A 26,328-nucleotide genomic window follows, 5' to 3' on the forward strand; every position below is an offset into this window, starting at 1 on the left:
TTCTAACCATTTGTTTATCTTTCATTCACTTTAATTTCTACCGTGATTGTTGGGAATTTTGCTAATCTATCAAAACATTAATGCATTGGTAAATTTGGCTTCCTTCAATATTAAGCTATGTTAACATCTTTGAATTAAATGACAAAGACAGAGAAGTAAAGTTAAACACAGCAACAGGTCCTAGTGAGTGCTCTTTAGAATTTTAGATTAACAAATTTTTCCTAAAATGATACATTAATAACTTACTAAATGAATAATGCAACACAATAGATTTTAACAGGATCTCAGCCTCTCTCTGTCTCTGTCTCTGTCTGTCTTTCTGCCTCTCTTCCCCTCTCTCTCTCTCTCTCTCTCTCTCTCTCTCTCATGCATGCTCTCGCCCTCACTCTTTTCTGAGACACTCTCTCTCTCTCTCACACACACACACACACACACACACACATCCATACATGGGTGTGTACACATCTCAGAATTTAAAACACTGCTACTAACCATTTTAACTTACATAAATTAACTACATTAATATACTGACATTGTGAAAATATCTTTATGTCCAACACCCCATAGATGGCATCTTTCTGTGAGCATCTGAAAAAGCGTAAGGAGAGAAGAGCAGAAAGAAACGCTGACACAGAGGATGGGCGAGCACGCCGGCACGCTCGGGGTCACAGCTTCCCACTGTCCTCACCACTTTCCTTCTCCTCTATGGCTTCCAGGCTGCGCTTGCTCTTGGCCTCGGCGCCGCTGCTGGGGGCCTTACTGAGGCCACAAGACAAGCACGCCAGCTGGATCTGCTTCATGTTTTCTAGAGCTTCGTTCTTCGCATTCTTCAACAGATCTCCTTGGCCCTACAAACAGGTAGAGACATGCAAAGAGGAAGAACGTCATGGGCCAGGCATATCCTGAGTGACCACTGCTCTGTGAGGGAACAGACCCAAGAACTCAGGTCTCCAGGGTTCACCCCAGGTTCTGTCTAGCATTGTTGAGGATCTCTGCTCTCTCCGCCCAGTATGTCACCCTGAGCCTTCCCGATCAGCTCCGTGGTTGCCGGCAGCCCCTTGAGATTCCTGCAATCGCGGCCGACCTCAGGGGGACCCTCCTCTGAATGAGCTGAGGACATCAGTCCTGTCGTTACCACGATCTGAGACTGCACGCCGCTGAAACTGGAGCCCCTAGGCCCAGCATTCCTAGCCTTTGGAGAAAACAAGGATCTCTGTCTTCTGGAACTGAACATGAGATCAGTCCCTCAGTGTACAAGAGCTTACAAAGCAAAACACCTCTGTCAAGTAAGTCATACGCTCTTATGCTTGGTTAACTGAGCTTTAATATTTTGGGTTATCCTTGCGATCTTCCTTTTAATGAATTATTAGTTGTCCACATTGCCCCGTCTTCTCCATCATCCTGAGGGCAATGTTCCCATCTGAATGATGGAGAAAGAGAGGTTCCAGAGGCGCAGTGTGGCAATAAAAACAAAAAGCAAATGAGGACCACAGGAAATCACCAGCAGTCGAAAAATACCTTTGCCCATTACTTTTATTTTGTGTTTTATTTCACTGCTACGATGATCAAGTGTACACACTGGTGCTGACCCAGGGGCCTGAAGAACTCAATGTGGGAAAACTGGAATGTGTTTCCAGAGTATAGACAAGAGAGAAAGTAACTCCTCTCTGTCCTTCCTCTCCCTTTCAGGGCAGTGCCCGCGAGTGTGGAGGACAGCGTGGGAGCAGGCGGAGGTCACACAGCCTGCTGGGGACCTCCTCCTCGAGCAGAGAGCCGGGGAAAAGGCACGTCACCCACTTCACGCGCGGCGCTCCATGATGCACTGTTGTATTGCTTTAATTTAGGAATGCTTTTTCCGTAGGATGCATGAGGAAACTTGTATTTTAAAAAATGCCTCAGAATGTATCATTCTTTAAAATCTATGCAAGCACTTGTCAATTCTATCTTATATAATAATAGTTAAACTCTTCTAATAATAGCCTTTGCCTAAATAGGATGAATAAGCAGGGCTTTGCCTAATATTTTTTGTTAAAGTAACAGCCAAGTACCTGAGGCACGGAATGGGATCTTAGGTGGTGGGGAAGCTGTCACTAGCTAGCCTTCTCAGGAGAGAAGCGGAGCTCACCCAGGCTGCAGACGCCCCGGGTCACAGCGGGCAAACGCCTGAGCTGGGACTGGAGGCTAGGTCTGCTGCGTCAGGGACCGCGACTATTCCACACCCAGGGTTAGCAATGAGACTAAGAACCAAGACTGGAGAGCGCGCACTGTCGGACAGGTTACCCTCGGGAAGCATTCACTGCACCACAGGATCTGGGGTGCAGACACAGTGAGCCCCCCTCGGCCACTGGAAAACAAAGTCACATCCGCATGAAAAATGCAATTCCTAAGTAATAATAACACAACACGTGAAGTTCCTCGGGGCAGGCACTCTCTCCTCTGTGCTTTACATACATGTCACTCATTCACTTGTCACAACAGCCCTGTGAGAGAGAGTGGCACTTTTCTTATTCTCAGTTTATGAATGAAAAGAAATAATAACAACTGGGCCCAGAGCCCACAGTCACGCAGCTGGTAAGAGGTAGAGCTGGGCCCGGCGGGTGTGGCTCAGTGGTTGAGCATCGACCCATGCACCAAGAGGTTGCCAGTTCGATTCCCGGTCAGGGCACATGCCCGGGTGGTGGGTCCGATCCTCAGTGGGGGACATGCAGGAGGCGGCCAGTCGATGTTCTCTCTCATTGATGTTTCTACCTCTCTCTCCCTCTCCCTTCCTCTGTCTCTAAGATCAATAAAGAAAAAAAAAAAAAAAAAAAAAAAAACAGGTAGAGCTGGGGTTTAAGTCAAGTCCAGCAGTTGGCTCCAGTCTGTAGTGTTAACCACAACACGATGAGGCATCTCTTCTAGGCAAGCCATGCACCCTCTACAAAGCACATTTCAGCCTCCTAGTCATTGCTACCCACGGAGACAAACAGATGCAAAGAAAATCATTGCCCGCGTAGCACAATCTGACAGAACTTAGAGATGAAGTCCGAGGGTCGGGACGGTGAGGTACACCAAGAACACGCTGGCAGGAACAGAAGTCAGTGTCTCAGCTTTGCTTTCAGCTCCAACAGTTTCTTCCAAGGCCACCTTCTCTTTCGTAAAAATAAAAATATCCTCCTGCCTTCCTCACAGCTCTAAAGATTCCGGAAAATATGTTGAAAAGCTATTTGTGATTTAAATAACCACAAGTAAACTATGCTGTAAGGTGATATGAAAAGCATTTAAAATAGCCTTCTACTATAAAAAAAAATACCTTGGTACTGTGCATATTTTAATATAAGTTTTACTGATTTGTTTAAAATGCATCTGCAAGAGTCTATTTAGAAAGATGTATACTGCTACTATTTTTACAAACGAAAAGATTTCTTTAAAATCCAAACTGTATTAATAAAGAGATAATACCCACACTCATTTTGAGAGTATTACTCTTCAGAACTCCCTTTTCTTTTAGTTTTGAAATTTTCATCAAGAATTTTTAAAGTTTTAACAAAAACAAAATTGGCATCTTCCTTCATTGCAAGAGAACAGCGAAGCATGCAAAAAAACGTCAAGCTTGAAACTGCCAGTTAATGCAGAATGCTCTCACATCCTTGTCCTGCAGCAGGTTATAAAACGTATCTAATTAGTCAGTCAGAATGTCATCTCCTCCGTTTTCGAGGTGGCATCCAGGCCTGAATGCCACACAGTGCCAGTTCTGCTCAACAGAAGTCAGTCTCTCTCGGAAACAATGGCCAGTTGGAGAACAGTGTGTGCCAGTGCACAGAACACAACTACATCATCTCCTGATGCCCAGGAGACAACACGTCCTGTCTGAACGGTACAGGCAGGAAAAAATAGAAATTACACTGTGAATTAATGGAAGAACAACAAAATAAAAGACTAAGTTATAAAGAGTTTACATTGAAACATTTATGTAAAATTTTTGTTTTCTATTTTTTTAGATGGGAGAAAAAAATAGAGGTCATCTTTCTATTTTGTGATTCAAGGAATCAATTCCTTGGTTCCTCAGGACAAGAAAAGATTCATCCTAGGGAAAACTGTAGAGAGGGTGAAGTTTTCTGTTAACACCCCCATCCTGGCATTCCTTTTTATAGTGCTGACTTTTTCCCATGTTTTGTGCAGTGATTTTTCTCCTGACCAGTAGCATCTCTCTACTCTGTTACACTCCTCAAATCCCTCCTAACCAGCCAGCTTACACCACATCTCCTCCCTGAAAACATCGCTGTCCTGTGTCTCACTTTCCACAAGATGTATTAGGTATTCGGATCAGCTAAGCCATTTACAGGTATCGGTACGTAGCTTGCATTTGAGTATTATAACAGGGCATTTCTAAAAAAAAAAAGGCTCAAAAATTCTCAGAGGTCTTAGGAGAGGAGGAGAGGAAAGGAGAGAAACCCAGGAGAATTCATTTTACTTGGTGGTATATTTATTGAAACACCTTTTGGGTACTAAAATAAGTCTGGGATTGTCATGGCCTCAAATGTAAAATGAATGTACAATTTCATCACTGAAAGTTCAACCTGGAAGAAATGTCTAGCTACTGCCGATGTTACATTGTACTAGCAATCTCCTGGGACTGTGCAGTTTTTCTCCCTCTGGTATTAGGAATGCTTCAGGTAAAAAAAAAAAAGAGTAATAGAAGGCATCCCAGGAAGACTGCTGCTGATGGACAACAGGGCTATCAGAAGTCTCAAGAGCAATCGTTAGCAATTCGGCCTCTATAGTTATTTGGCTCCTGAATGTAAGAGTCCATGAAAATCCCAACACATTTAGAAAGTAATACTTGGAATGCTAGGAAACCATAGAGAGATAATTAAAGTATTTTAAATTAAAAATTAGCAATGATTAATTAATTTTTTAAAAAGAGACATTAGGCATTCATAACCAAATCCTTCCAACTGCATTAAATTGCAGTTCAAATACATTATCTAGAAATCAAGAAATATCTGATGCAACTTAGATTGTAAATGAGGCTGCTGTATAATACCACCACAATTTTTACTACTACTAATAAATCTATGACTGAAAATAAAATACTATCACAACACTAAACAGAAGCTAGCATTTATTGAACACAACATATTGAGTGCAAACCAATTAGCACACATTATCTCATTATATCATAACCATAAAAGAGGCTGGAATTCTAAATGTAAGTTACTATTAGTTCTACATTTGTAAGTTATCTTACTAACATATTTTATTATCTATCAAAGACATTTAGGATTTTTGTTATTCCCATTCTTACTAAGAAATGCAGTTTCTCCCCTCTGTTGGAAAATAGTTTCAGCTACCATCTGGTAGAGTAATTTAGAAAAGACATCCATGGCTCCTTCACACACACTTTTCCCATGAACTGCGCTATCCCTTGTGATGTCAGTGCACGAAAGAGCAGAGGAACATCTTAACTAGTGTCCTTGTCAAGCGAAAGAATTGCGTGGGTTGTCTCAGAGAACACCACAAATATTTAAAGCAGCTAATTGAGCCTCTGGGAGTGGAGAGACCCTCACATATACACAACTACATGCAAACAAATGCAACTCTGTCTCCAGGCAGACTTATGTGGGTATTTTTCAGCACACACTCAATAACACACTGATTCCCTTGATGTTGTTTCCGTGTGAGAGTCCACACCCACAGCTAGAGTCAGCCATGGATAATGCTGCAGTAAACAGTCACGGGCAGCATGGTTGAATTAGTAGCTCTTTATTTTTTCCAGCTATCAGTTGGTGGACAAGACCATACTCTAGTGGGCTGTGCATTGTTACCAGCTTGCTAGTTCAAATATCATGCTTTTGGGGAACCTCAATATTACATAAAGAGGTTAAATATTGTACTCTGAAGAGATAGAAACAACTATTACAAGGTCTTTTATTTAAAAAATTAAAATAGCAGGTCAAATTTATGTTGATGTCACAAAAGCTGTATTTTTCTTGATGTTACATTTCTGGAATATTGGTAACACTATGCAAAAACAGCCTGGAATTTCAGCTCTCCAGCATGAAAACTTAGCCATGTAGGGAATGTACACAAGATGTTAACAAGTTACAGGGCACAGAGGTGCAACTATTAGGGGATTATGTACTAAATACTTTAATTGCACAAAAATAGAAGTTTCCACTGCATTTAGTAATCAACACTCAGATTTACTATTTTTCAACACCTTGGCAACCAAATATTTGAATAGCATTCTACTCACTACTTAAAAAGTTGAATTTTTACTCTGTGAACACTCAAGAAATATGGATGAAAAATTGTAACATAGATCCAATCTACAAGTATTGGCTTAATGGAGCTTTCTATGTTACTCTTCTGAAATTCTGCACTCAAAACAAATTGAACACTGCTTTTCAAAACTTTATTATGTAATGGCATTAAATTATTTTAATTTTATAGAAACAGAAAGGGAATTACATTGAACATATTCACCTGAGCCATTTATAATTTTATATAAAGTTTAGTTTTTTTTAAAATTAGTTTTATGACTGATACATTTTAGTATTGGTCATAAAATCAATAAATCAAATGTTCTGAAGACTATGGAAATAAAAAAAATAAGTCTTCTTAATATCTGAGATTCTAGTTCTGAAGTGTAGAAGATTTCAAAGAAATTTTAAGAACAATACCGAAGAGAAAGCAGCATTGTAAATAGAACAAAATGACATGTTCAATAAACATGACCATCCATACAAAAGCCTATAAAATACTGAAGTTATATTCTGTTAAAATTAAATAAAATACAACATAAATTCAAAGTTAAATTTGAAAGCATGTTTTAAAGACCTCACAAATAAGATTTTATTATAAAAACTCTCAATAAATTGAATATAGAAGGAATGTACCTCAACATAATACTGGCCATATATAAGAAGCCCACAGGCAATGTCCTCAATGGTAAAAGATTGAAAATTTGTCACCTAAAGTTAAGAACAAGACAAGGGTGCCCACTCTCACTGTTCCTACTCAACATGGTATTATAAGTTCTAGCTAGAGCAATTAGGTAAGAAAACAAAATAAGCCCTGGCCGGTTTGGCTCAGTGGTTGGAGCATCGGCCTGCAGACCAGAGAGTCCCAGGTTCGGTTCCTGCTAGGGGCATGTACCAAAAAAGAAAGAAAGAAAACAAAATAAAAGGAATCCAAATGAGAAAGGAAGAAGTAAAATTGTCTCTGATTGTAGATACTTGTCTTATATATAGAAAACCCTAAGGACTCCACCAAAAACAAAAAACAAAAAAAAAACAAAAAAAAAACGGTTGGAACTAATAAATGAATTCAGTAAAGGTATAGGACACAAAATCAACATACAAAAATTAATTATGTTTCTATACACTAACAATGAACAATCAGAAAAAGAAAATTTTTAATTCCAATTAAAACATCAAAAATAATAAAATATTTAGGAATAAATTTAACCAAGGAAGTGAAAGGTCTGTAGACTGAAAACTGCAAGACATTGATGAAAGAAATGGAAGACACAAAAAATAAAAATATATTTCATGTTCATGGATCAGAAAAATTAATATTATTAAAATTTCCATACTACACCAAGTCATCTATATACTCAGTGGAAGTCCTATCAAAATTTCAATGGCAATTTTCACAGAAAAAGAATAACCTTAAAGTTTATATGGAATTACAAAAACCTGAAATAGCCAAGCAATCTTGAGAAAACAGAACAAAGCTGGAGGCACCACACTTCCTGATTTCAAACTATTTTACAAAGTTACAGTAATCAAAACATTATGGCACCGGCATAAAAACAGACACAAACAAATGGAACAGAATTGAGAACTTAGCAATAAACCCATTGCATATATGGTCAACTAATATTTGAGCTAAGAATATTCAATGGGGAAAAGATCACCTTTTCAATAAATGGTGCAAGAAAAACTGGATATTCACATGCAAATGAATAAAATTGCACCCCTATAATATACCACTCACAAAAGTTACCTCTAAATGGATTAAAGACTAAAATATAAGACTTGAAATCATAAAATTCCTAGCAAAAAAAATCTCCTTGATGGTGATTTTGGCAATGATTTGGGAGCGGGGGGGGGGGGGGGGAATATGACAAAAGAGGCACAAGCAACAAAAGCAAAAGTAAGCATGTGGGAGTACATCAAACTAAAAAGCTTCTTCACAGCAAAAGAAACAATCAACAAGATGAAAAGACCACCTATGGAATGAGAAAAAACATTTGCACGTCACATATCTGATAAGAGGTTAGTATCCCAAATATATAAGGAACTCTATACTTATATAACAACTGAAAACATATAACAACTCAATAGCAAAAAACAAAAACAAGTAGTTCAATTTTTTTAAATGGGCAAAAGATCTGAATAGACATTTTTCCAAAGAAGACATATAAATGGCCAATAGGAACATGAAAAGGTGCTCAACATCACTCATCATTAGGGGAATGCAAATCAAAACCACAAAGAGATATCACACCACCTTACACCTGTTAGGATGGCTATTACAAAAAAAAAAAAAAAAAACAATAACAAGCACTGGCAAAGATATGGAGAAAAGGGAGCCCTTGTGCACTGTTGGTGGGAATGTAAACTGGTAAACTGGTGCAGCCACCAGATAAATCAGTATGGATGTTCTTCAAGAAATTTAAACTACAACTATATGATCCAGCAATTCTACTTCTGAGAACATATGCAAAAGAAATAATATTAGGATCTCAAAGAGATATTTGCATTCCCATGTTCATTGCAGCATTTTTTATAATACCCAAGACATGGAAACAATCTGTTTGTCAAACAGATAAATAGACAAAGGATATATGATATATATACATATATATATATATATGCAAAAGTAGGTTAAATTACCAACCATCATTTCCTCATAGATAAATCATAAGTAAGGATATGAAATAATATCGATAATAAGACAAATAATACAAATAAATAATACAATAGTAAATAAATAAATAAAAATACAAGAATAAACAGTTTTGCATACTCACACTCCAAACCTACTTTTGCCCACCCCTCTATATATCTCACATCATCTTTTTATATATAACATCTTTAATGTTTATATATATATTGAAAGCTGTTATATATATAATGAGAAAGAAGGTAATCCTGCCATTTCAACAACATAGATGACTTTTGAGGGCATTGAAATAAGGCAGGGAAAGACAAATACCAGAGGATCTCACTTACATGTGAAATCTAAAACACAGGAGTCATGAAAATAGCATAGACTGTTGGTTGTGAAGGGCAGGGAAATGGGTGAAATGGGTGAAGGTGGTCAAAAGGATACAAACTTCTAACTACAAAATGAATAAGGCCCTGGCCAGTTTGGCTCAGTGGTTGGAACGTCAGCCTGCTGACCAGAGAGTCCCAGGTTCGGTTCCCACTAGGGGCACGTACCAAAAAAAAAAAAAATGAATAAGTGAGAGCTCATGTATATAGCCTATTGACTATAGTTAACAATACTATACTATATACTTGAAAGTTTCTAAGAGAGTAAATCATAGAAGTTTTCACCACAAAAAAAAAACAAAAAAAGTAATCATGTGAGATTATGAATGTGTTATCTAATTATGATAATCATATCACAATATATACATAAATCAAATCATTACATTGTACACCTTAAACTTATACAATGTTGTATGTCAATTATGTCTTAGTAAAGCTGAAAAGATAATAATATAATCATCATAATAAAATTAATAATAATCCAGTAGCGATAGTGCTGACAACAGGTGCTATTAACAATGGGTGATGTCTTATCAATAAAACCTACTGTATTTGAGATGCACTTGTTGACCAGAGCTTTAAAAAGAGTATGGGAGGGGTGGGAAGAGATAAACCAAAGAACTTATATGCATATATGCACAACCAATCGACACAGACATTAGGTTGGGGAAAGCAGGAGGGGGGTGGGAGCAGGAAGGAGGGGGTTGATGGGGAAAAAAGGGGGACATCTGTATTACTTGCATATATATATAGTGCATAAACATGAAAAAAGAAAGAGTATGGAATTTAACACCTCCATTCCCACTTGTTGTCCCTATAATACACTGTTCTAAGTTACAATATGTGAACTGAGACATAACCACCACCTCCTCCCTTTGATTTAGGAACAATGGAGGTCTCCTTTAGCTATCAATGAGGACTTGGGTCTTCATCTACCTATCCATCAAGAAAATATTTGTTAAGCCCTGGCCGGTTTGGCTCAGCGGTTAGAGCGTCGGCCTGCGGTCCCGAGAGACCCGGGTTCGGTTCCCGCTAAGGGCATGTACCTCGGTTGCAGTTTGTCCCCGGCTCTGGTCAGTCGTACGGGTGGCAGCCACTCGATGTGTCCCTTCACGTCGATGTTTCTCTCTCTCTCTGTTCCTCTCTCCCCCTCCTACTCTACCTGAACAAAAAATGGAAAAATGTCCTCGGGTGAGGATAAAAAAAAAAAAAAAAAAAAGGAAAATATTTGTTAAACATTAACCACATACCAGACTTTGTCTTTTACCTGTGGTTCTCAGCCCTGTCAAAACCAAAGCTCTTTAAATCACATATTTTGTAAGTCTGTTTTATTATCCTAAAATAAAAGTAATAAATAATATAACTTAGTTATATCCATTAAAATGTAAGTAAATATAGTATCCTAGCTATAATATAAGGAGAAATAAGAGACCGATTATTTAAAACAAAATAATATGTATCGCAACATGTAAATGCCCAGGCAGGCACACAAGAAACCATGATGAAGTAGGCAGATGCTTGCGCTTACTTAATATGGATGGATTCATTTAAATGTAAAATAGAAATAAGAAAATCAGATGCCACCCCACACTCAAAAATATATATATATAAAATGAAAATGCAGATGTACCAGATAGACACTAATATAAAAACAAAAAGTGGCAAGCAACGAGACTTATTTGCATACAATAAAAGAAGGAAGGAAATAACCCTAATTAAGGTAGGGATAACATGCCAAGACAAGTAGTCTCTCCCATGGAGAAAAAGTCTGATAATCCCACAGGTGAGGTAGTACATTATGTCCATACATCCCACCAAAGTTGCCAAACCTTCAAAAGTACCTCAAAGGACATTTTTTTGTGTGATTGAAAATATCAACTTCTACTTTGTAAGACACTGTAGAATGTCTACCATGGACAGTCAATAATAACAAATAAAGTATCATATTAAAGCCAACATCTCACTTCCCAGTTTGTTCCTGTATTATTGTATAGTAATTATACAATAAAGCACACAGAAGTCCCAGAGTGAATAAATCATTCAATAATTTAGAAATATCTTTACTCATTTAGATTTCCCTCTCAGTAAATACTTTTCCTCATATACTGAGCCTTTAATGCACTTCAACTTGTATTTTAGAGGGTTCAGTCCAGCAGGACTTAAGCAAGTGTTGCAGGACAGGGGCAATTCTATGTTGCACTGTCCTACAGTGCAGGGCATCCAGCTTTCCAGGCCACTACCACTAAATGCCAGGGGAATCCTCCCAATCACTTCCACAATTTTTCAAAATACCCTCTAGGGGGCAGTGCTGCACCCATTAAGAACCACCAGACTATACTCCTGATAAGATGCTGAGTACAGATGCCCTTCTTGACCACACAGAACTTAAGTCTAGTTAGGGATACAGGCATAAATCAAAAGCCATAAAAATAAAGTTATAGCTAAACACAAGTTGTGCTATGCACTTGAAGAAAAGGAATGTGATGCTGTGAGGATGTCCATTCTAGGGGATCGGACAAGGCTTGCCTGTTTAAGTGATAACTGAGCAACAACTTGAAAGATAGAAGGGCACCTTCCTTTCTTTCTGGTCATCTTGTAATGAGTGAAATAGCACATGAGGGTCTTTTGATGCTGGCCTTGAGTTCTCAATCCTCCTACAGACTTACAGCTACAGATATAAATAGTATAGGAGAATGTTCTGGAAGGATGCTTCCTCCATGGTACAGCACCAAAAGAGTCTAATAGATTCCATTTTTTATTATATTTTATCTACTTAGAATTGATCTTCTTTTCTTGAAATTTGTACCTAATAAAACGCAGAAAGTGGGAAATACTCAATAAAGTATATTTAATGACAGTATAATGTTATTCTGCTAAGAGTTCTTAGCAATTATTTCAAATTTTTGAGACATTTGAAGAACAGCTACAATGTTTTTTTAACTTTATAGATCAAGAAATGGACACAAGAAAGCTAAGAAAATATACTGCCCAGGTACACACAGGAAATAAGTGTAAAGAAAATAACTAGTAATGTCTGTTTCCTAGACCAATAGATGTTTTTCCTTCACTGTATTTAGATATATTATATGATATATTGAACATGTCATCTAATAGATCTTAGAAATACAAAGAAAAAAAGCTTAAGACCTACTTGGTTTATAAAAGAAAAAAATCCTATGATAGAACCCCATAAATGCCCCACACAAAAATACCTTGCTCTCTGATTTTTGCCTTTAATGTGGCAAATTTCAGAGTTTGAAATAATTTAATAATATTAATCTGAGCCAAGTTTTCGGGAAACAAATACAAAAGCAATGGTAGAAGATTCGTATGGAGAAGTGTGGAAAAGATGACTGGTTTTCATTTCAAAGTTATCAGCATAGCCCTACTGGATCAGACCAAAACAGACAATTTTATAAGAATCAAATTCATTACAGGCCCCAGCCGAACGTGTTAAAGGATGCTGTTAATGTGAGGACTCCTCAGTCAGTTCTCAGGTCTCCAGACCCTTAATGTCCTGGTAGTGTCCACGAGCCCCTAAAAACCTCGGGTCCAACTCAGCAGCAACACACACAGCTGAGGAGCAGAGCCCAAACTCTGAGTCTCAGGACTCTTTCTATTTCTCTCATAAAATAAAAATCTGGTCTAGAGACTTTGAATTGTAACCATATTGCTACTGACAGGTGAACTTACACTGTGACCTTCACTATCAGACTACCTGGTTTCAAATCCTGGCTCCACCACCTCTTTGTTTATTGACCTTGCGCAAGGTCACTCAGTGCCTTGGTTTACTTATCCATTAAATGGCTAAACTAATTATACTCATGTCTGGGCTTATTGTGAGATTAATAAAAACAATATAGGTGATTCATTGAGAACAATGCCTGGAATACATGGCAAACTGTAATGACTGTTAGCTATTATTATTAGTCTATAAACAGAAAATTAAAAGGTTTCCATAAATGAAATGTTTTGATATCAATAATGACAATGTTATTGGTGTCTACCGTACTTTACTTTATAAAATGTGAGGAAACAAGACCACTTTGAACCTTAGAAAAGACAAGTTGGTGGAGTGAGGCAAACAACTGTTACTGAGAACAAAATTCAGGATGGCTCACCCACTAGTCCTATAAAAGACCCCATAATGGTTAATATAAAAAGAGTAACAATTGCACTGATGCAGGAACTTTCCTTGGGGAACCCCAGAACATGTCATGCTCCGGCTCCACAAGCTTATGTTTTTATTTGTAATTTAGAGCCTACAACATGGTTCAGTGAAAAACACTAAAGCATTGCTCACTAGTGGAATACACAATTTTAAACCGCTGTTTCACTTCTGTCACCAAAAGAAATTAATGACAAACATTATCTTTTGTGACAGACCTGTTATTCTTCTGAAGATATCATAAAATAAGTTCCTGCAAGGGTACTCTGGTGCTCCCTGCTTTGGGCAAATGACTGCCAGCCTCATCCGCTTCCAGAATATGTCAACAAAATTGCTTCAACACCGATGAGTTGAATAATAGAAAACCCTGAGCTAAACTTTAAAAATACAATTCAGCTGCAGAAAGCTTTATGAATGTAGGTTTGTGTGATGATACTGGCATCCTGGAAATTCTCCTGCAGTCATTTTGACAAAAGAACCATTCGATAAAACGCTAAGAGTCACTGCCTGTTGGCCCGCCTGCTCTCTGCTCTTACCTTCCTATCACCGCAGGCATCTGCCTCCATGTCAACAGCTCCAATGAGAAAGGACACAAGATTAATATCAACATTTAGCAAGGTGACAAAGGTAATTTACTACACTCCAAATGTAGCTTTAGTAATGGATGGTCATCAGCACCAAAAACAAATACTGTTTAAGCCCTGGCCAGTTTTTCTCAGTGGTTAGAGCGTCAGCCTGTGGACCAGAGAGTCCCGGGTTCGGTTCCCACTAAGGGCACGTTGCAGTTTGTCCCCGGTCCTAGTTGGGGTCGTGTGGGTGGCAACCAGTCGATGTGTCTCTCTCACATTGATGTTTCTCTCTCTCTCTTCACCCCTCTCTCCCTCAGGTAAGAACTGAAAAGAACAACAATAAAAAAATACTGTTTGAAAGTTCCAGTATCTCAAATTAACTTTCCCTGGATAATAAATGACTCTGAAATCTAAATTCATACTACTGTTGGGAGTGCCATAAGCCAAAGACAGAAGGAGCTTCTACAGAAACCTCTATTTAGCCAACTCATGCTCGTCCCACTTCAGAAAGATCAGTGACAACAGCTTGACAGATGCAGGGTGCTCCAAACCCCCGAAGAGACAAAGGCTATAGAGACAGTTACCAATATTAGAAAGATATGTTTAAGTGCATTTTGGTATTTGCTTGGTAAGGTTTCACTTTAAGAAATTTACTGATTATATTGCTTACATTATTGGCTACTTGATCCATCCAAAAAATAAATAAATCTGCAAAAATACCAGAATAAAAGTGTAGATACAATAACAATGGTCCTGAAGCAGAATGGATTGATCACAGAATGCCTTTGAGCTGCTTAACCACCTCCACAGTGCTGAAAATTTCAGCAAGCAAGTGGCTTTCAGTGACGTCTGGTCCTATGTTGCACAGCTCCAGGGGCACCAATGACACTGCCTTCCAAATACATGCCATTCCCTGCAGCCTAATGACAGCCATACTGCCTCTGGCCTAGATGTACCCTTTACCAAGGACATTTATTCCGTATTTTCTGCAAAATTATAATGCTTTTAAATAGGTTGAACTGTCCCCTTTAGGAGAGCATCATGGAGAGTGCAGGGCTAACCCGTCCAGTGGTGTGTGTTCTAGGTTTAGTGCCATTTGCAGGGGCCAAGTACGTGCTAGCAAGACATTGTCAAAGGGGCAGCTTCCCTGCACTCTCCACCCAATAGGTCATTGTTTTATTAATAATGGCAAGGTAAGTATCAAATGAAATGGGCTACTTCTTATTAATAGTTAAATTGAGGAGTGGCCAACTTGGCTCCCTCCACAAAAGACTGTTTAGAGATTTGGTTATTAATGAGGTTGTCACTGTGGATGCCCCAAATCCAACAAGGAATTCAGTTAAACATCAGACTACCTGTTACTCCAAGGAAATGTCAAGACCTGTTTTCCCTAATCTGAGACTCACTCAAGTTTCAGATCTCAAACTCAAACCATCTACAACACCAAACTACTAGCAACACAATTACCCTTCGATTTGTTTATTTTTAAAATAATACTGTACAAAAGTTGAACTAAAAGCATCTATGTTTTCTTGTCATTTATATTATGTCATATTGGCTCAATCAACTTATCTGTTACAATCTATCTATCGGTGTATATTTCATTCTAAATACCTCACTAGGGATATCATGAAAACATGGGTGTTCTACATAACCACAACCCAATGAAATGAACATTCATTCCACAATTTCATCTGATATGAAGTGCATAGTAAAAGTCCACAAATGCCCAAAACATCTTTTATAGTTATTTTTGAAAATCAAGAATCCAATCAGGTTTACACATTACCTGTATCTCTGAAAATAATAAGAGATAGACAAGAACCTGGGAAAAGACAACAGCAAGTTCACGGCAGTCAAGCACCACTTCCTTGAAAGACATTCATTTCCACAGCTTCACTCCTGTCCATGTTATGGAACATGCACCATTACATGGTGACATATACTTGTCAAAACATTTCTTCTGAATGTCAAATACCATCATTCTTACATTCGTATTTTTAAATCAGCTTTATAAATGTGTATGCCTGGAAAAATCCACCACACCTACTCAATTTTGGAGTGTCATGCTGACACTTCTCTAAATGCTCTTCCAATCCAGGTCTCAGATTTCTCCCTAGAATACATGACTGAAAATCAATGATCAGAAACTAGTGGAAGAGAACATTCATATTCAATTCCAATGTTTCAGTAGCTGATATAATTGAGGCCTTAGCTATGCAAATCAAAAAACTCACATTTTTTAGAGGAACTCTAAATTATCACCATGTAGAAAATCCAGAACTTCTTGCATAATCCTGTCCATGTACACAGACTTTGCTAAACAAACTAGCCCAGGCTGAACTTGAACTGGAATGGTCCTGCTAGATACTATAAGAGGCCCTCTTCACAAGACATTGTCAAAGGGGCAACATCCCTGCACCCTCCACCCAAAAGGTCATTGTTTTATTAATGACAGCAAGATGACTATCAAATGAAATGAGCTACTTCTTATTAATAACTAAACTGAGGAGTGGCCCACTTGGACGGAGCGGTCACACATGGCCCAATCAGTAGATGCCCAGTGGCCTATGAGCTGGCCTGACTCCAGGCAGTGATGACGGTAATTAGTCAAACCAATCAGATTAACTCTCAGAAAGCGAGACTGGGGAATTCAAAGAGCCTCAGTCAGTTGTCAACAGAAAGAAGTGCTAGAAAAATACACGGAAGAAAGAGACAAGAGAGAGCTGAGCCCCTCTAAAGCCACAGCACTAGAGTAAAATCCACAAAATGTTGCTCCTCGGGGACAGGAAAAGATAACACAGTCCCCTCTGGCCAGCTTGTTTGTCATGGTCTCCCAGCCCAAGGTTCTGTGAGGCTGCCCATGCTGTGCCTTCTCTTCTCCCAGGAAAAGTGTTCCTTGCATCATCATGTCTAGTCTCACCGGAAGAAGCCTAAAGGAGTCTCTGTTCCCTGTAACCCAGCCAAAAAAAAAAAGAGAGAGAGAGACTTTTACTTTGAAGGAGAAATGACAGGGCTGTTAAAATTTGAATCATGGTATTTGATTGGTTGATAACTAAGGTAAAATGGGGTTTAAACCATGCTTCCGTCCCAGCTAAGGCCTTCTGATCTTCTTGCAGAGAAAGCCAGAATCCAAGGAAAGGAAAGACGGGTGTGGCTGATGTCTGTAGTGGGAGGAATGATTAAGAAATGATGAACCAGCTGTGTGACCTTGGGAATATCGTAACTCCTGTGGGCTGCCACTGCCTTCTGTATGAAACAAGAGGATTAAATGAGATGTTCTTTGCAGTTCACCATTTATACTGAAGGTCTATAATTAATTAATTAGGGTTCAGTTTGAAATTGCGGTGCTTCAATGAGACAGACTGTCTAGTTGCAAAGAGATAAGGAAGCAATTAAAGTGCTATGATGGGGGAAGAACGGGGACTGTGGTGACACATGGCAAGAAACCTAGCCCTGTTGAGCACAGGCGGTGGGAGAAGGGGCAGGGTCAGTAAAGATATCCTGAAGAGGTGGTACCTGAGCTGACAGACAAAGTGCCCTGGTGCAGTGTGTAAACAAGGGGGTGGCTCCCAGGGAGCAGGGGTACAAGACACCTTTAAAGCAGGAGGCATTGCTCAGCCTGAGAACACTACCTGTGCCACTGAGGAACTAGAAAACTTTAGTGTGGCTGGAGAAGCACATGGAAAAGAAGGTGACGAGAGACGAAGCTGGAGAGGGAGGTGGTCACCACGAGCTCCACAGGGAAAGGTGAGTTTGCAGGAGGAGCCATGGGAAACCTCGGAAGGGCTTTAAGCAGGCAGATGGCCATGGTCAGCCTTAAGTTTAGAAAGGTCACCCCAGCTGCGGAGTTGTGGGGGCAGGGGACTGGGGTATATGGGAAAGGAAAGAGTTTTCACTAACTCAGGTAATATGAAAAGAACCAAGGGGATAGCTATGGAAATGAGATCTCTAGGGAGACAATTAGAACGTTTACCCAATAATACTTGGTAACTGCTTATAGCTGGAAATTTAGGGGAAAGATCAAGGATTAACTTCCAGGATTCTTGCCTGGACAACTCTGAGCTGTCATTCAATCATTCAGGTAGGGACACCATGGTGTCGCTGAGGGCAGGCAAGAGATGAACAGTTTAAGATATGCTGACCTCACCGTGGCTAACAGACCTCCAAAGTGTGATGAAGTCTGGTGGGTAGTTGAGAGGAGGTAAGTGGCAAATGGAGGTCATCTAGAGATAAGGAGAGACAGATGAACCAAAGATATACTTTTGAGATTTGATAGCCTAGAGAGGGTAACAAAAACCATTTGCTTGGACAGTGTGAGCCAGAAAGAAAGAAAGAAGAGGAGAGAACCTAGGTTAGAACCCTAAGGAACTCCAGCATTTAATAGAACAGTAGACGAAGGGTAACCTGCAGAAGCTCCTGGAAGAAAGAGCCAGACATGTAAGCGGAAGACCAGACAGAGTGTGGTGTCCCAGAATTCTAGGGACGCGGTGACGCAAGGTGGGAGAGGTCAGCCAGGTAGGACATTCCCAAGTAATCAAATAAGATAGAAACTCAAAAGTGTTCACAAGCTTTCGTGACAGGAAGGCGACTGGAGACCTTGGTGAGAGGGCTTTATGGAGTGTCAGGGAAGAGGACAGATGAAAGCGGGCTAAGGAGCGTGTAGGAGGTGAGGGAGGAAGTGGCTGCAGTAAGAGTCAACACAACTTTGTTAAGAAGCTGGATGTGTAGGAGGGAGACAGAGAGGAAGTAGGGTAGCTGGAGGGGAGCTTAAGTCTCTTATAGAAGCCTTTTTATACAAATAAACAGAGGCTGAACAATGAATTGTGAAAAGACAAACACAAAATATAAAATGGAATAACTAAAAGCCTCTACTTCTTGGACTTACTGTTCTCACTTCATTTTCCTAGTGTCCTAAATTTTCCCCCTTAGTTCAGAGCCTATTATTAGTATGAAGTTGGAAAATTATGCAGCAATTAAAATTGTAAAGCATGTTAATTTAAAGACATAAGTAAATCTACCGAAACTTAAAAGTAAAATATAGGGATTTCATATGATCTATGCATTTATGACAACCTCCAGAAAATGAAGAATTCTCACTGTGTACACCAGGTGATGACCCTGTTTTGGGGATTAGTAGGAATTTCTTGTCTGTCCTCAAAAAGCCTGTGTTCCAATGGTTAGAAATGGCCTCCTGTGATCCAATGGTTAGAAATGGCCTCCGAAAATCTTTTTCTTTTTTTTTTCCTCATCCAAGGACATTTTTCCATTTTTTGTACAGATAGAGTGGAAGGAAGAGAGAGAGAGAAACATCGATGTGAAAGGGACACATCGAGTGGTTGCCACCCGCACAACCCAACCAGAGCCGGGGACAAACCGCAACCATGGTACGTGCCCTTAGTGGGAACCAAACCCAGGTCTCTCTGGACCATAGGCTGACACTCTAACCACTGAACCAAACCAGCCAGGGCCTAAAATCTTTTTTTTATTATTCCTCTGCTTCCATGTAGATTTGAACCTCGATCATTCTTTTTTTTTTTTTTTTCCTTTATTGATTTTTAGAGGGAGAGGAAGAGAGAGAGAGAAACATTGATGAGAAAGAATATCGATTGGCTGCCTCCTGCATGCCCCCACTGGGGGTTTGGCCCACAACCTGGGCATGTGCCCTGACCAGAAATTGAACGAGCAACCTCTTGATACATGGATCAACGATCAACCACTCAGTCACACAGGCCAGGCAAACCTTGATCATTCTAATTATGTAAAAAGTGGCCTCAAATAAATTCTGAAAACTTACAAGTCATCAAAAAACATTAGTGTATCACCAACATATAAGGAAGCATTTAAATTATAAGTGAACACCGAGTACACACATTTTCAGATGGAAAATATCTTAGCAAAATCAAAATAGTCATTTTGACAAAAAAAATCTAGTTACTTGTTTTCATAATTTGGTGAAAGGAAAAAATTATAACTAAGAACATCTAATATATGTGTATCTTATATAATAAAAGATAGGTTAACATATCAATGTTAAGTATAGAACAGTATCTTTACATTTGCTGTTTCAAAAATTTAAACATGCACAACTCAATCTAATATAATGTAATGGTCTCAGGTTTAAGTAACCTGTTAATAGTTAGAAGACATAAAGACCTTTCCTCTACTTGAAAGGGCTTATTAGCAAGATTTAGCATAAGAAAAATAGTATTATGCATTTATGAATATTCACAATAAGGAAGATATGTAGGTTGAAGGGCAATGGAAAGGTCTACCCCATAGATACTTCCCTTTGCCCCTCCCTCGCCCACCCTGCTATGCCTGAAACGTCCACCAGAAATAAAAGGGTAGAGGGCAACAGTCAGTTTTATAATTATCAGTGTACAGAGACTAAGAATACACACCCCCACCCCCACCCCCACATTAGCTAAAACCAGCCTCCCTCACTTGCCAGTCTTCCGGGAAACAGGTCCACCATTTTTAACTTGCTAACAGTGCAGAATGAGTGTTAGCACCTCAGGTTTGGGATCCAAATGAAAATGAGAGAAGGGCCAAGGTAAGGATGGCTCCCTCCAGCCGCCCCCGGGAAATCCCCACGGCTGGGGCAGCAGATCATTTTACCCCCACTGTGTCCATCTCTCCTCATTTTATGAGAAATTTAAATGAAAAAAAATATATATATATATACGCAACAGCTTAGCCACTGAGCAGAATCACCCCAGAAGGCAGGACGACCATGGTGTACTGGGAGAACTGCAGAGGAACTCTGTGCCTGGGACACAATACATAAGTAGAAGCTAATTCAAGAATGACAGCATATCATTAAGGAAAATGACCTCCTTAACAAGGTGAAGCCACCACATTAGAGGCAAATTAAAAGAATTGTCTCTTATCCTTTGAGATGACATGGAGGGACCTGGAAAGTATTATCCTAAGCGAAACAAGCCAAACAGAGAAAGACAAGTATCATATGATCTCACTTATTTGTGGAATATAATGAACATAACAGTCTGAGGAAGTCCCAGAGACATGGAAGTGGGGTACAGACTGACAATCCCCAGAAGAGGGGGTGGTGGGGGAGAGATAAACCACAGAACTTACATGCATGTATGCATGAACAATGGACATGGACAACAAAGCTGAGGATAGGGCAGGGAGGGAGGGGTGGGGGGGATCAGTGGAGTGAAAAGGAGAAACACCTGTAACAAAAATAAAATAATTAATTAAAAAAAATGTTAAGACTAAAAAAAAAGAATTGTATCCAACTAGACAGGATTTTAAAACATTGTTACCCTAGAGACAGAGAAATTATATTTCTCTAAGGAAAATAATTGTTTATCAATATTTGTTTATTTCATATGCTGATATTTATTGTGCTGCCTAACTATAAATTTACATAATGTCTATTCAGAACAAACACTGAAGCATTCTGACCATCTCCTAGCAGGGTCCCAGGGGCCAATCTTCCTTCTCTTTAACTTTCCAAACGTATGCGCTCGAACAGCTAGGCTGCCAGCTGCCAGAGATGTTTCAGTATAGAGCGAAATCAATGGATCCCGGCGGCTGTCTCAGCTCCCTTCAAAGGGTGACCTTCAGGAGTGGCAGCAAAAGCATATCCCTCACCAGGATGTATTATTTTTTTAATCCTCAACTTCGGATTGCATATTTTAATAAAGTCTTCCACTAATATCAACTTCAAGGGTATTAAAGACCATAGCGGGTTTCCTTCTCTACCCAGACATTATTATCTTCTTTTTTTCTCTTATACTTGGAAAAATAGAGATTGGCTGTACTGAAGTTGAAATTAATTCTCTCAGCTGTGGATAATACAAATGTTGCTATACTATTTTAAAGTAACAGTCTCCAACTCTCCCATATTTCTAAACCACAGGATGTTTTTTTTAAATAGTCGGGTTTTTATAATAAAAGGACAAAGTATATATTTTTAAATCCCCTAGTTACTACAAGCAAATTGCTCATAAATACAAAAATGAATACTCAAGGAATGAAAAGCCTCAATATTCATAATACTCAGAGAAAAGGAATTCTCTCTGTAGTTTAAAGTCAAGTCTCATTCCTCATTTTGAAGGCCAGACCAAGATGAGATTTGTACTGTGGCCTATCGCCAAAAGTGGACTATTTTGGTGGAAATTATATATATCTCTTATGTTCTCTAAGGAATTAACAGTTAAGGATTCTCTTATTTTACTTCATAATTCTGGCATAACTCTAGAGCCCAAAACTGTGTTTGCCAAAAGAACTTTCTGTGACAATGGAACTATTCTGTATCTCTGATGCCAACATGATCGTCACCAGCCACAGGTGACTGGTGAGCACTGAAAATGTGACTAGACCACTGAGAAACTGATCACATAATCTTATTTCATTTTAATCACTTTCATTACAATGTGGCTAGTGTTTTCCACAATGGACAGCCCAGGCTAAAAGATAGTGTAAACCTTCAGCAATATACTAAATTAAGTAAAATTGTTTTTCACTCTCTCCAGCTTCCTTCCTGACATAGCACTCGCCACAATCACAGCTTAATAACTAACGATGGCTTGCATTTGTTACCATCTGAGTCTTCCACAAGAAGCACGTGCCTGAGCGTATGGTTGCCTTTGTCGTGTGCACAGGTGTGTCCCCAGCAGCTAGCACCAGGCCTTGCCCAAAGCAGGGCTCCAAGCACTTGTTGAATAAAAGAATAAACTGGGTGACACTGACTACACATTCACCTGGCCTGGGACTAGTGCTATCCACCCCCAGCAAAATCTCATTTCCAACCTTTTAATTCTGGCAAAAAAATAGTCAACTCACCCCAAGAGTAGCCCACCCTTTTATAAGCAATACACTACCCCCTATCTTTTACTCAAGAACTTTTTAACAAGAATTTTCTGGAAGGACAAAAAAAATCAAAGGACTGACCGCAATACTAGTAGAAATTTCAAGACCAGGTGGAGTGGTACATAGATCTGGGGAGGCAGGCGCCAGTGCAGTAATAGCTGATACATTTGGTGGGAGATGTGAGCTGGTGGAGTTCTTCTAATCATATCACCAAGGAGATTGTTCTATCTGCCCACGTCGAGAACAAACACCCACTTCACATAAAAATGTGTTCTAATCAAATTATATTTTCAGCCGATGCCCAACAGAAATTGGGGAGGCGGGGGTTCCTAATGGGTTTTATATTAGAAAACTCCTTAAACTTTAGCTTTCAATCTTTCTCTTCCTGGGTCACTGTGATGGACTAAATGTTTGTGTTCCTCCAAAATTTGTATGTTGAAGTCTTAATCCAAAGTTAAAACCTTTGGAAGGTCATTAGATTTCAATGTGAGATCATGGGGGCTGAGCTCCAATGACGGGATCGGTGCCCCATAAGGGGATAAAGAGACTTGAGCTCACTCTCTCTCTCCAGGAAGAGGGTTCTCACCAGAACATAACCTGCTGACACCCTGGTCTCAGACTTCCAGCCTCCAGAACTGTGAGAATCAATATCATTGTTTAAGCCACCCAGTCTGTGGTATTCTTGTTAGACCAGCCCAAACAGACTGAGACAGTCAGTATATTACCCATTGGGCTTCCATAGCAGAGTGCCACAGACTGGGCCAATTACACAGCAGAAATCTATTTCTCACAGTTCTAGAGGCTCAAAGTCCGGGAGTAGGGTGTAGGCAGGGTTGGTTTCTTCTGAGGCCTCTCTCCTTGGCTTGGGGACAACCACCGTCTCCCTGTGTGTTCACATGGTCTTTCTTCTGTGTGCGTCTCTGTTAAACCTCCTCTCCTTATAAGGACACCAGTCCCGTTGGAGTAAGGCCCACCTTAATGACTTCATTTTTACTTAATTACCTCTGTAAGACTCTGTCTCCAAAAACAGTCACATTCTGAAATACTGAGGTTGGGATTTCAACATATGAGGTTGGGATTTCAACATATGCATTTGTGGGGACACAGTCTAGCCCGTAACTGTTACCCTCTTTTAATGTTCCAGTTGGTATCTTAGGTTAACTTCTTATCTACGTCCAACCACACTGAAACCTCTGTGTTTAAAATTCTGGCCTCGTGTGCCTACTGTATTATGAATAAGAAACCCTTCTCTGATCACCTAGAGACCCACTTATAGTTATATATTTGTAATTTTAGGATTCTAATTATTATAAAGTACGGCTTTAATGTCATCGATGTGTTTTTCATATATGATGTGTGAAATGGCTATGTAACAGGGGACAGTCCTGTCATCCTGTGGGCAAGGACCCCCGGTCCAGACTGCCTGGGTGTCAGTTCTGGCTCTGCCTCTCAGCTAGTCGACCTTTCTAAAGGTGAGTCGACCTATCTAAACTTTCTGTCTCTCCACTTTCTCATGTATAAATTAGAAATAGTAATACTACATACATCATAAGGTTGTTATTTGAACTAAATGATTAAGTAAGTATGAAGCACTTGGAACACTGTCTAGCAGAGAATAAGCATTTTATAGCTATTATTTATTGTTACTGGTAAACTGCATTCTTTATTTAAAAAATATTTAAAAGAGAATCAAATTTATGAATTCCAATGAGTCATGCTTGATTCAAGTTTTACAGTGAATATTCTGATTTTCCCCAAAATGTCCCATTTTTTTCTGGTGCACACAAGTTGTTTTTTAAAAATAATTCTTTGTTTTTTGACTAAAAATAAGATTAGCCAAGATTAAAGGATTTTTCCAAAAGCATAACTAAGACCACCAATGAGAGAAATTTTGCCAATTTGGGGCTTAAGTGAAGTCTAGGGAGGAGAGCAAACTCTCAAGACATTTTCATATATTTATAGCACTAGGTATATGATGAGTTCTTAATAAATACTTAAAAGGTGACAATGATGAAGATGATGACGACTCACAATGGAAGAAGGAGCTCAAAGGTAAAGATACCTAGATTATATAAAAAGATCACATAAAAATTCTAAAGTTTAGTCACTTGGATTATTAATGATATTTCAACCATGTTGGAAAAAGACAAGAAACTCAAAGAGAATTAAAGTATCTCTTTTCAGTCCTCTTAAGAACAACTAAAGGAACCCGGCTGGTGTGGCTCAGTGGTTGAGCGTTGGCCACAAGAGGTCGCCAGTTTGGTTCCCAGTCAGGGCACACGTCCAGGTTTTGGACCCAATCTCCAGTGGGAGGCATGCAGGAGGCGGCCAATTGATGTTCTCTCTTATCGATGTTTCTCTCCCTCTCTAAAAATCAATAAAGAAAAATAAATTTGAAAAAAAGAACAACTAAAGGGAAGAACTTTAGTGACTAAAGTTTTATTGCACTAGGACAATTTTTAATATTCTTTCTAGCATTATTTTCAAATAATTCAATGCAACAAACACATGTTGAGCATATACCATGTGCTGCTTCTATTGTAATAACAAAAAATGAATGTAGGCACTAGAATTTTAAAATGTAGAACAGGGCTACCAAAAAGTACATAAAATGTATATTCAAAATATTTGTGTACATGTGCACACACTGCACGTACATGGCATCAACAGAGGAAAATGGCTGGAAGGAGCTGAAACAGTGATCTGGAAACCAATGCATCTCTACCTGAGAATAGTCACTAGTTGCCTGATAGACAAAAGATGAGTTCCCAGAGGATAAAGAAAATAAAGGTGGGTGTTAGGCCTACTGACAGAAAAAGCTAAAACCAAATTACCAGTCTAGTGCACATAGGCACCTGCCTGTATTCCTTGAAGATAGAATCCCCTGGCAAGAAAAGATGATCCTGAGTAAGAATAGGCCAGGGAAGAGGAAATTTCCCAGAGGCACAGCGAGGAAAGAAGAGGTCAAAACATCAACCCCATGAGAAAATAAAGCAACAGCAGAAATGCCCATCTTCCCAAGTAAGTGACACACAGGAATCAAATGGTAACATTGGACACCATGGCCATGGGTGTTCATAACAGGCTTTAAAGTCAAGGTTTGCATCCAGTCCACTGCATAACTAGTGAGTTATGTTATCTTGAACTAATTGACCAGCTTCTGTAATCCTGTTTTCTCTGCTTAAGCTCAGCACTATGCGAAGGCACAGACTCTGCTGAAGGAGCTAGAAAAGACAATCATAACACTACAGTCAGGCAGGGTGGGGAACACAAGAATGAAATTATGCAGAAGCTACAGATATAGCACTAAAAAGTCATTTGCTTATCTGGTTTTGATGAGAGTTGGGAGATGAAAATCGTGGAGAGAAAAGAAGCAGATAAATTTTCCCTAGAACAGTAACAGATAACACTTGTGCTGGATTTGAGAGCTGAGGAGATGCTGGTCAGTTGACCGAGGGGGAAAGAACATTACAATGGGCAG

The 26,328-nt window shown here is 39.3% G+C and overlaps 1 protein-coding gene across 1 annotated transcript in view; it reads right to left on the reverse strand.

The window, feature by feature from the left end:
• Positions 1–426: 426 nt before the first annotated feature.
• The window catches only part of PLCL1 (phospholipase C like 1 (inactive)), a 68,319-nt gene continuing 42,417 nt past the window's right edge, over positions 427–26,328 (reverse strand). Inside the window, exon 5 of the mRNA XM_036254836.1 lies at positions 427–848. Coding sequence (XP_036110729.1) covers positions 666–848 — 183 coding nt within the window. The 3' untranslated portion in view covers positions 427–665. The remainder of the gene's footprint in view (positions 849–26,328) is intronic.

Source organism: Molossus molossus, unplaced genomic scaffold (genome assembly GCF_014108415.1).
Source record: "Molossus molossus isolate mMolMol1 unplaced genomic scaffold, mMolMol1.p scaffold_m16_p_11, whole genome shotgun sequence".
NCBI classification, from domain to species: Eukaryota; Metazoa; Chordata; class Mammalia; order Chiroptera; family Molossidae; genus Molossus; species Molossus molossus.